We start from the raw sequence: 12,089 nt of genomic DNA, 5'->3' as shown, positions 1-12,089 counted from the left end.
CTTTTATAAAAAATCTTCAACCACCTTAGATAGGAGTTTCTCCATTCACCCTTGGATGTGGTCCCGTATCCAGTCCTTCAAATAAGCAAATACATTTGTCCTCAACGTCCCCACATGCACTAGCCCAAACATCTTTCATTTCGTTCCTCCTCTTGAACTGCCGGTTGCTGCATCGTATGAAACTTGTCATGTTACTCAGTGTTCTTACTAAACACAAAAGAGGATTTATCAACATTAACAATCTATCTTGAGAAAACCTCATAAAGAGGAAGGATACTTTGTAGATGATGCGAACTTAATTTCTCCGTTCACTTTCAGAAGAATTAGCGAGTCATCTGCAGTAGTATATGGTTACAACTCAGGGCATCTCAACACACCTTGTAAAGTGGAGAATGCTTCTGTATGAATTAAAAAGAGATAGGTGGAGAGATCTCTTTGGATGAGGCATTTACCTAGAGTGATCTCTTATATCAAAGTAACATTAAACTTGAATCTGAACTTCATTGTTGTGTGCATTTCATGATAGTGGCTACCCAACTTACCGCAAAACCCATCTTTCTTATCATCCCTTCAAAAAACTGCCACCCAACACGATCATATGCTTTACCCATATCAAGTTTCAAAGCCACATAACCAACTGAGCCTATCCTATTATTCTCCATGTAATGTGTGACTTCATAAGCAAGCAAAATATTGTCCGTGATTAGATGGACTGGCACAAATGCACAATGGTCAGGAGCATTAGGCATAATGGACTTAAAGTGACTTGCAAGCTCTTTAGAAATCAAATTTTACACTACATGTAAAGACTTATAGGACATAACTATTTCAAACTTTCCGGCTTCTTTACCTTGGGGTTATGACCACACACGTTTCATTACAAGCCTACACAGCACATGCAAGACTTCATCTATGACATGTTCACCCACTGTTTCCAATGGCGCTTGAAGAACACATCCGACATATCATCACATCGAGGGCCTTGAGGCCAGCAGTACTATCCAAGGCGCTCCTCGCCTTCTCACTTGTGAACTCCTTCATTAAGACCTTGTTCATATCCATTGTCATCGGGCCGGAATTCGGTCCAAGAGATCCTCCATAGGATCCCCAACATGTGAAGTAAAGAAAGAACAAAATTAGTTAGTTTTTCCTCTGCCATCTCTGCCTCCTCAACCACCCTCCTCCATTTTCGTTTTTAGTTTGCTGATGTGATTCATCTTTTTCCTAGCGGACGCATATAGCCTAAAAATTGATGTGTTATTGTCGCCTTTCTCCATCCAGTTCATGTAAATGCCCTGTTGCTTTAAGTAAAGGTCTAACTGATATTCTAGCCTCTATAGTTTATACTTCAGTAGCCGCTCACGCCAGACCGACCGAGGGGATATGTCACTTCTTTGGCATGCCACCAACTCCTTTTTTAGCATGTATACTTTCTTCTCCAATTTGACCAAACATGAGGCACTCCACATGATAAGGTTCTTTGCCACACCTTTGATGCATCCACCACGGAGCCTCCTTATTTCTCTTATCCATGCATTCTACACCACAGTGACTGCACTGTTCTTTCTCTAGACATTTTGCCTCAAAACGAAATTGACCTCCCCTTCATGTACTCTTTCTCTTCCTTACTTCATATTCCACATGCACTATCAACGCTCAATGATCAGAATGGCGTGGATCACCATGCACCACCTTATAAAATAGAAATTTTGGCACTAACTTGGTGAAGCTACCGCTCTGTCAAGTCTCCCGTGGATATATTTTTGGGAGTTACAACTGCCGTTTTGCAAGTAAATGGGTCTCCAACAAAACCAATATCATGTAGATCACAATCCTCCAAAGCACTCCCAAAACTGTCCATCACCCGTTGGGGCTAAGCCGCCCCTCCCTCCTTCTCACACTGAACGAAGATCTCATTGAAATCTCCCGCCATTACCATGGTTTATTGCCATGAATATTTAGAGTACGTAGCAACTGCCACATTTTATTCGTCTCGTCTGTTTTAACTCCTACAAATATCTCGGTGTCAACATTTGCTCCCCCCCCCCTATTGTTCTCTCCTATCTACTCCCTCCGTCCCATAATGTAAGAGCGTTTTTGACACTACAGTAGTGTAAAAACGCTCTTATATTATGGGACGGAGGAAGTACTATATGACGTTTTGGTAAAATGTCATATATTTTGGAACGGAGGCAGTAAAAGGTAAATATGTTTTCCTCGGAGGGCCACAATGCATGGAATTATCCGGTTGTCGGAAAGGGCAAACCCATAAATTGCCATCGCAACGTTGCGAAGTGCGTATTCGGCTCTCCTCGTGTTTCCTAGGTCACGCTGCTCCAACGTTCCCGCCCGCCCACCGCCGCCGCCGCCACCAATATCGACATCGCCGGCGTTCCCAGCGGGATCATGTCAGGCAATCCCGGGAACGCGGCAGCCCCGAAGCGGCAGCGGAGGCGGCGCCCGAGGGACGCGGAGGACGGCTCCGCGTTCCCCAGGGTTGTCACGAGCCGGCCAAGAGGTGCCGACCAGGTCCGCGAGGTGGCCATGGTGCCAGCGGAGGCCATGGATATCGATGCGGGGACAAGTTCTAACGCCGCCACAGGAGGCGTGGATGGATCGTACCTCAGCGACACACGGTAGTGGCACGCGCCTCATATTTGTTTCGATCGAATGTGCGCATGAAATATTTCCCCAACTGTACATACCTACCATATACTGTATATTTCTCGTGTGGTAAGCATTTTTCAATTCGTACTGTTCCTCGGCTTTACAAGTTATGGGTATCATTCGGAGTTGGCCTCGAATGACATGTAGTTGTAGTTCGTGACACGGTCGGCTGCTACCGTATCTGTGTTCATCAAATTATTGGGGATTACATTGGCGTCACAAGCATTTTTCTGCCATTCTCATTTTGAAATTTTCGTTTTTATTGCATATTGCAGGTTCGATCAATGCGCTGTTTCTCCATTGTCATTGCAAGGAATCAAAGATGCTGGGTATGAAAGGCTGACCCGCGTCCAGGAGGCAACTCTGCCAGTAATTCTTCAAGGTCAGCAATAACGCAAACTATTTTTGCTCCGTAGTCTTGGGAAACCCTGAAACTAAAATTCCAATAATTTGTTGAGTGCAGGCAAGGATGTTCTTGCAAAAGCAAAGACTGGAACAGGAAAAACCGTTGCATTTTTGGTATTCTTTCGCCTTCAGCACAACTAGTCAATTTGATGGCTTTCACAGCTCATGGCTTATTGCAGTGATGTTACCGTGGGGATTAACCAATCTGACTGACTTTCAAATTCTTATTGTTAGCTTCCAGCCATTGAACTTCTGTCTACATTACCCCGTTCTACATCGATAAATTTGCTGGTGATGCTCCCTACTAGGGAGCTCGCATACCAAGTGGCCGTTGAGGCTAGGAAGCTTCTTAAGTATCACAGCTCACTGGGCGTGCAGGTTGTAATTGGTGGCACAAAATTATCTCAAGAGCAAAGAAGCATGCGATCCACGCCATGTCAGGTCGTACCATCAACTGTATCAGCTTCAGTTTGTTCATATCTGAATGTAGTTTATGTGCTAATACATACTACCGATCAAACAGATTCTTGTTGCTACACCTGGAAGGCTCATCGATCATCTTCAAAACACACCTGGTTTTTCTGCCCGGATTAAAGGTGTGAAGGTTCTTGTTCTTGATGAAGCTGACCGCCTATTGGATATGGGATTCAGAAGAGATATTGAGAAAATAATTGCTTTCATTCCTAAGGAACGGCAAACACTGCTATTTTCTGCTACTGTTCCAGGAGAGGTATCTCTTTTTCTCATGTCACCTCTTTGTATGTGAAGTCCTGATGCAATCTGATCTTTTGAATGTTTACTCTTAGGTCCGTGAAGTATCTCATTTAGCAATGCAGAAGGATTACAAGTTCATCAATACTGTTCAAGAGGGTGATGAGGAGACACATGCACAGGTCTAAATCTGTCATTTTCCTGAGTTGTTAGATAGAATTTTGAAGTAAGCTTGGCAGCTAGCTCATAGGCACCTTCCATTATTACTCATGTATCAGGTAAATCAGATGTACATGGTTGCACCATTAGACCTCCACTTCTCTATATTATATGGTGTCTTAAAGAAGCATATTGCAGAAGATGCAGAATACAAAGTAAGTTAATCTCGCAGGTTTTGTTTTTGATAGGGTGTCACCTCACCAAGGTGCCGGTTTACATCTTAGTTATTTTCCATGGTTGACATTACCCATGCAATTTTGCAGGTTATTATATTCTGTACTACAGCAATGGTCACCAAGCTTGTTGCTGAAATTCTCTCCCAGCTGAAACTGAATATAAGAGAGATTCATTCCAGGAAGTCACAATCTGCCAGAACAAAGGTCTCAGATGAATTTAGGAAGTCAAAGGGCTTGATATTAGTCAGTTCTGATGTTTCTGCCCGTGGTGTTGATTATCCTGATGTCTCGCTTGTCATACAGGTAGGTTCCGTTGTCATATAATTTATCCAAAGAACTTGTATAAGGTGTACATTCCTCATAAATCTTATCTGCTCGTGCAGGTTGGGTTGCCTTCTGATAGACAGCAGTATATACATAGACTTGGTCGTACTGGAAGGAAAGGCAAGGAAGGGCAAGGCATTTTACTGTTAGCTCACTGGGAAAAATATTTCCTTGGTAGCGTTAATGATCTGTCAATAACAGAGACGGTGGCACCTCCAGTTAATCCAAGCATTCAAACAGAAGTAAGCAGTATATGATTTTTATTATCTTTTCATCTACCACGCTTTGTACTCTGGTTAGTTAGGTGCATATTTAGCAAGAAAGTCTGCTTATGAAATCTCAGTCTATTTTCACCCTGTAAAGCTAACGTATTTGGCACTTATGTTTCCTTGGCTGATAGGTGAAAGGTGCCATCAGGAGAGTGGAGATAAAGACGAAAGAATCGGCCTATCAAGCATGGTTAGGGTACTACAACTCAAACAAGACCATCAGCAGAGACAAGTCAAGACTTGTTAAGCTTGCAGAGGACTTCAGTCAGAGCATGGAGCTTGAAATTGTGCCAGCCATACCGAAACTCATTCTTCGGAAGATGGGCCTTCAAAATGTTCCTGGGCTGAGGTCTTCGTGAATCTGATGTTTGAAGGTGAAGCAGGATTTGTTTGCTAGAGAAGGCACTATGTGCATTTGTGCAACCATACTGCTCTCACCCTTGTGAACAGTAAGTAATTTGCCTGGAGTTGTACCCCGGTGCTGCACTCTTTATCAACCGATCTTTCAATTGACAATATGCAGGTTCCTGGTATAACATGTTGTCCGGTGTGGTATTTTTGAACCTTAACTATAGCCCTGAGCTACTTTTAAGAAGGAAAGGGAGAGGCGTGTGTTTGGCTATTTAGTGAATAGATGGCAATACATCATACACTCACGTTGCTACATTATTCATCAACTTGTATCATTTATGCTATTCTTATGGAATCGGAATTCTGAATTATTTTGTCATTATTCATTGCCAGCTTACACTCATTTCTTTAATACTGTAACTAGGTTTTGCCTCACTGTCGTGTTCTTCTTTTTGTTAGATAAGATGCCTTTGGTTTTGCACCCCGAATTAAGAAATACTAGTCCGGTATAGTTTTGGTGTAACTAGGTTTTGCCTCACTGTTGTATTCTTCTTTTTGTTAGCCATCTCAAAAGACTGGAATGAACCGTTAGCTATCTCAGAAGACAAAAACAAAAATCAAAAGTCTACAAATTTCTAGCGATTCCTTTTTGTTATTAACCTGAAACCAAAGGGAGATGGGGCATGATACGAATTGTTCACCGGCCACCACATTTTCGTGCGGAGGAACAAACAGTTAGGAACAGATCCGATGGAAGTGCAAGTGCGTAGCGTAGGGATGGGATGGTATGCAAGATCGGCAGTTGCAGGTTATGCTTGAGCGTGCCGGGTCAAGTTGGTGAGAGGTTTGGGGAGCCATGCCGGCGTCGTGGGCGCGTCACGGTCAACGTCACAACATTTGTGTTGGAGCTTGGAACCCATTGCCCGCAGAGGCGTTTTTTTTTTTTGCAGGGTTTGGACCAAGGATTCACGAAGAGAGCAGCTGCTACTTACGAGAATGGTGTATCGTTTGTTTGGACTGGAGCAACAAAATTTTGCATTGAGACCAAAGCCTGACTCAATAAATTTGGTCCAATCTGATAATATTCCGTTGGAAATGTCAAGACTGTCGTGTGGCCATCCTCGGACAACACAGCCAGCTGTGCGCACGCAGGTGCCATTACTCACTGCACAAGTGCAGTGCAGGACCTCTGAAAAATCTTTGGTTGTGGGTGAGTTGCCAGCCTGAATGCATGAGGTGTGAAATGGCCCGCACGGCAAGTGGCGCGGCACAATCATGCACGCCAAAAGGCACACCCGACCGGACGCCAAGTGGCTCGGGCGGTTCGGGGTGGCGCCCGCCCACCACGTACCAGCACCATACCTTCAACCCCTTTGTTTTCTTCTTTTCTAGTACTTCCTTTGTCGCCCGGTGAAAAATGTACTTTCTCCGTGCAGAAATACTTGTCATCAAAATGGATAAAAAGGAATAGATTTAGATGTATTTTATTTCTAGATACATCTTTATTTATTTATTTTGATGACAGGTATTTTTGGACGGAGGAAGTACATATAGAAATTTTAGGCCAAATTATGAAGTGGAGTAAAAAATGCGTTGAAAAGATGCAAGCCACCATCTCTCTCCTTTTTAATTACCCAACCCCAATGAGCTAAGTGCATGTAGAAATTAAGAAGACTGTGCTTAGAATGTTATTGTTTTGATTATCATGTGATGAGAGAGAAGCATTTTTTCCTACTCCCTCCATTTCAAATTACTTGTCGCAGGTATGGATGTATCTAGATGTATTTTAGTTCTAGATACATCCTTTTCTGCGATAAGTAATTTGGAACGAAAGGAGTACTTTAAAGTGCATTAAAAAGATAAAAATATACTTTTTTATGGACAAATTTCAAAACCAAATTGTACACTCTTCATCTGACGAAGAGAGTACAACTTATGAACGGAGACGCTGAGAACATGCTACACTCATTCCATAAACGCACACACTCTCCCTACTGTCTTCTTGTTTTTACGTGAATTTGAGCATATCTAGGATATTCACCGGCATGTCTTGAGATTAACAAACTAGCGATAGTCAACTCATAGTTGAATGGACATTTCACACCACAGAAAAAAGGGCACCGAAGAGGCTAAAATAAATTCTGAAAATATCCGACCATCCGTGTTAAGTCTAACCTACTCTCGACTATCCGACCATTCGAATTCTGAAAATAAATTCTGAGTAGATGGGTTGGTTTTACCATAAAGAATCTAACCATATGAGCAATGCTCCGTTCATCATACCTTGGCAAAAGGTACAAATTTGACCTTAAATCGAAACTATTTCACAAACTAAACTGTTCTTGAAAGTATTTCATCTGGCTGACCTTTAATGTGCAGCGCCTGACAGTAAGGCGCTGCACTCTACTGTGCAACGCCTAACACTTAGGCGCCACACTGTGCAGCGCTTAGCTCTAAGGAGTTGCACTACACTGTGCAGCGCCTAGCTGTAAGGAGTTGCACAGTAGAGTGCAGCGCCTTGTTGTCGGGCGCTACACAAAAGGGTCAGCAGTGTGAAATATTTTCAAATGCAGTTTAGTTTGTGAAATACTTTCGCTTTGAGGTCAAATTTGTCAATTTTACCTTCGATTGCTAAATACCCTTGACTGAAGCCTGCTAGAGTTAACCCGTGGTCACGTCAATGCATGTTGCAAAGTGCAGCGCTATTATTTAATTTGTACTCCCTCAATAGATCATTATTTTAGTGATCTAAACATTTTTATATTTCTTTACAGAGGGAATAGCTTCCTAAGATCTGTATATTGAAGGAAAAAGCTTTGGTTCAGCCGGCGGATAACTCTCACGCGTCGGCCGCCTCCGTGATGATCGTGTGGCATGGATAACACATAGCGCTGTTTGGACCACATAGCACACATCACATCCTACAAACAGTTGGTGTGTTACGGGATCTAGATCTGAACCCCCTCAAGATCTGCAGCAAGGCCTTTGTTGCGAAGAAATTCCGAAACAAGATCTCTGTTGCAGAAAATGAAAAAATATAGACAAGGGTGATCTTTAAAATTTCTGCAACAAGATCTCCGTTGCGAAAAGATTCTGCAATAAGATTTCTGTTGCAAAAAAATACAGGGACATCGATGCTGCGAGCGGCATCATCTCCTTAATTTCACGGGCTCCGTTTCGAAAATAATTTTTGGAACATAAACTCTGTTACAAAAAAATTCAAGGACATGTCCCCTGTTGCAATCGATCTTTAAATTTTTTTACAACGGGGCCATTGTTGTAAAAACAAAAAACCACATGCTCGTGTCGTGAGATTTTTAAAATTCTGCAACAAGACCTTTGTTGCGAAGAAATTCCGAAGCAAGAGCTCTGTTGCAGAAAATTAAAAAGTACAAACAATGGTGGTCTCTAAAATTTCTGCAACAGGATCTCCGTTGCGAAAAAATTCTGCAATAAGATCTCTGTTGCAAAATAAAAATAAAAAAAATACAAGCTCAGGTGATTGCAACAAGCAGATTGTTGCAGAAACACAACTCTTATTACAAAGTATGGCTGCTTATTTTGATAGATCGGATGGTCATTAATGTGTCCATCCAATGGTTGGGGAGGCGGCGGATCCTTTTTAAATTTCCGCCGGCGAACGCGTAGCGTCGCCCTATATTGAAGCGTTGTAATCTTGAGAATTTTATATGCATCACTTTTTTTTGACTTAGGCACCTTGGAACTATTGGAAACAACTTAGGAGTGTGTTGTTTCTGTATGTTCATAAAATCAACGTTTGTAGCTTCCTATGATTTTTTTATCAAAGCATTGTAATCTCAAGGAATTTTATATGTATTATTTTTTGACTTGGCCATCTTGGAACTATTGGAAAAAAAACTTAGGAGTGTGTTGTTTCTGTATGTTCATAAAATCAGACCTCATTGCCGGTGGTGTGGCGGTGAATTTGTCTTGGACTTCGTTGTTCTAACAAATGGTGCGGAAACCTATATCTTTTGTGTCTGATTTTTCTAGCCTGGTCATAGTTGGGAGTAACTTATACTAGTGTCATGGATATGACATTAGTCTAAATTACTATTTTCATAGTGCAAAGTATTATAGGAGTGATGTCATAGATGGCTTCATTTATTAGTCTATAGACTCATTTTACCTCAGGAAGAGCTATGTTACAGTAACATATTATGTTACTCCAAACACATCTTTTCTCATTAAAATACTTGCCACATAAGCAGAATTGCCTTAGGGTGTGTTAAGTTACTACCTAAGTTGCCCCATTATGACCAGCCTTACTCTCTTTTCCTTTTAGGAATGTACAGAGTTTCTGTGGAGTTTTCTGTGAAGAAATATAAATCATTTGGACTATTTTTTTTAGGGAAACAGCAGGACTCTGCTGCGTATTTTTATTAATTTTCAAATAAAAAAATACAAATGGTCCAAGTAAGAGAAAAACTATACATCAGAACGAAAAAGAAAACCTAGGAAAGGTAAAAAGAACAAATATACATACATACATACATACAAGGAAAACAAGCAGCAAAAACACCCATCTGAACCAGCAAGTTATCTGAACATTGCAACCCAATCCGCCATGCCGGAATAATCCTGTCTTCTTGCTCTATGAGTGAGCCATTTCATCTCTTCTTTGAATTTGCGCCTGGAAGTATATAGATTTGGGGGAATCTTTTTAAAAATGAAATCGTTCCGTGTTGTCCATATAGCCTAGGATACCAGAATGATGATTTTCAGAGCAAAAGGCAAATTGATAAGATGCTTGAGATGCGCCACTTCTTCCTGAATATTTGTATTCTGGGGCTGCCATGAGGGACACACATATTGCCAACAGAGCTGAGCATATGGACATTGGAAGAAGAGATGATCTCTTGTTTCCAGGGAATGTTGATTACACATAACACATGTGTAATCCTCAATGAAGAATTTTTTCCGGTCCATCCATCCATCCATGTCTGTATGCATTTTATATCCAGCCGGGAGATCAATGTTTCTCTTGTTTATATGCTTTTATATGAACGAAGGCACATTCTACCATCCTTACTTCTATGCATATATTTGGCGGGGAAGGGACTTCTAGCACGCCGTGGCCCGCGCAGTCACTTTGTGGGCCGTTGTTCTGCGGCATAATTCACAAACATGGTTGCGTATAACGGGCATTTTTCCTCGTATGACCATCACCAAAAGCATGTAATGGCTTCGTGAATGGGAAAAATCAATATACCTATACAAGTGGGATCACATCTTCTACTATCAAAGATCATGATGTTTAGTGTTACAATGGAAATGAAAAAGGACTGACTAGTTATATATATGAATAATTAATGCAAGTTTGATGTTCTTGGACTTGTTGAATCTGTGTAGTATCAAAGATTCTGATGTCCAATCTTACAATCCAAATGAAAATGGAGCCACTTGTTATACATATGTAAAAATTATTGTTTTAAGTTACATAGACCGAAACTCACTTTTATGTGACTGTATTACTAACTTCACTTATATGACTTCATGAAAATAGGATTAGATTTTGTTCTTTCATTATAGCTGGTAAGTATGAAATGTTTTATGTGTGAACTAACTAATAAAATGTAGTGAGAAGAATGTATGAATTATAAGTTCGTACATTTGATTATGTAATTGCAATTTTTGGGATGTAATACATGTACAATGCAAATGAAAAGGCAACAACTAGTTATATATATGAAAAAAGTAATTCAAGTTTGATCATTTTAGACTTGTTGAATATTTCTAGTATCAAAGATTCTGATGTCCAATCTTACAATGCAAATGAAAATGGAGGCACTTGTTATACGTATGTAAACGTTTTTGATTAAAGTCACAGAGATTGAAACTTACTTTTAATTGAATGTATTAGTGAGTTCAGTTGTATGAATTGAGCAAAATGGGATTTTATTGTATTTATTCATTATTGTTGATAAGTATGAAATGTTCTGTGTGAAAATAAATAAAAAATGAATGTATGAATTATAGTATCAGGCACTGATTATATAATTGTAAGTTCTGGGATGTAAAACCATAACATAAAGAGCCCTATGTTGTCTTCAAAATTGTTTTGTATTATATATATTTGATTATATAAGTTTTTGAATGTTATGTAATACGGTAAGTTTAGTTTTTCTGTTTTATTTATTGATAAAGTTTGATTTGAATGATATAGACATATTTGTTTGCTTATTCACTAAGTTTTGTTTGAGCCATGCAAAGATGTCTTTAGATCAAGTTATCCAGCATCAAAATATACTAAATATTTAAGATATTATTTCACCGAGTAAGATGATTCACTCCGGAAAAATGAGGATGAAAACCACTTGTGGGTCCAACTCACTTCTGCAAGGTCATTCTGGCACCTAAGTTGGAGTGTCTGCCGACTCCCACTGACTTCAGCAAGCACATGACAACAATACAACCGGAAATCATTCCTCGGATGAGCACCAACTGCAACTGGAGGGTCATAGTCCGAGTGGTCAATGGTAGGCTCACCCATGGTAAAGGGTGGACATGCTTCTTCGTAGCTCACCAGTTGTATATCGGGTACCTCATCACCTTCAAGGTGTTGACTCTCGACAGCTTCAAGGTCAACATCTTCAACCACTCTGGCACTGGGGTGGTGGCCAAGTGTAAGGAGCACGTTGAAGCATTTGCATAGAAGCGTTAGTGTGTTTTCTTTAGTAGTGTATGTTGGTTTAAGACTCTGTGTGGTTAATCCTTAAGGGCATGTTTGTTTTCAGACTGTTGTTATGTGGTTGTTAATGTAGTGACTAATGCTTGTTGAAATTGCTATGTTGTGTCTATGGATGTGTGTGTTCATAACCTCACCACTTGAAAAATTGATGTCTTCTGTGTAACCAAAAACAACTATTTGCATCTGGTTAGTTGAGGCTTGCAACCAAACACATGTTTGTCTATGTGCTTCTGCTCAGCCAGTCTGCGGGGAGGA

At 40.6% G+C, this 12,089-nt stretch overlaps 1 protein-coding gene across 1 annotated transcript; it reads left to right on the top strand.

Annotated features, from left to right (window-relative positions):
• Window positions 1-2,316: 2,316 nt before the first annotated feature.
• On the top strand, window positions 2,317-5,508 carry LOC119268395 (DEAD-box ATP-dependent RNA helicase 26-like). The gene is made up of 10 exons (XM_037550014.1): window positions 2,317-2,636; window positions 2,943-3,049; window positions 3,131-3,186; window positions 3,307-3,513; window positions 3,596-3,802; window positions 3,879-3,965; window positions 4,062-4,157; window positions 4,266-4,481; window positions 4,562-4,744; window positions 4,903-5,508. Exons 1-10 carry the CDS (start codon window positions 2,407-2,409, stop codon window positions 5,128-5,130), a joined length of 1,617 nt encoding a protein of 538 aa, XP_037405911.1. The 5' UTR covers window positions 2,317-2,406; the 3' UTR covers window positions 5,131-5,508.
• The last annotated feature ends 6,581 nt before the right edge of the window (window positions 5,509-12,089 follow it).

The sequence above is a fragment of the Triticum dicoccoides genome, chromosome 3A (genome assembly GCF_002162155.2).
Source record: "Triticum dicoccoides isolate Atlit2015 ecotype Zavitan chromosome 3A, WEW_v2.0, whole genome shotgun sequence".
NCBI classification, from domain to species: Eukaryota; Viridiplantae; Streptophyta; class Magnoliopsida; order Poales; family Poaceae; genus Triticum; species Triticum dicoccoides.
Note: the sequence above shows the minus strand (reverse complement) of the source record. Positions and strands in the feature narration are given on the sequence as shown.

What these genes read in the sequence shown, in the direction of transcription:
- LOC119268395 (XM_037550014.1), top strand. Translation starts at nt 2,407, where the DNA reads ATGTCAGGCAATCCCGGGAACGCGGCAGCCCCGAAGCGGCAGCGGAGG. An exon ending in TGCGATCCACGCCATGTCAG is followed by an intron (nt 3,514 to 3,595) that starts GTCGTACCATCA and finishes CCGATCAAACAG; the next exon opens with ATTCTTGTTGCTACACCTGG. An exon ending in ATGTCTCGCTTGTCATACAG is followed by an intron (nt 4,482 to 4,561) that starts GTAGGTTCCGTT and finishes CTGCTCGTGCAG; the next exon opens with GTTGGGTTGCCTTCTGATAG.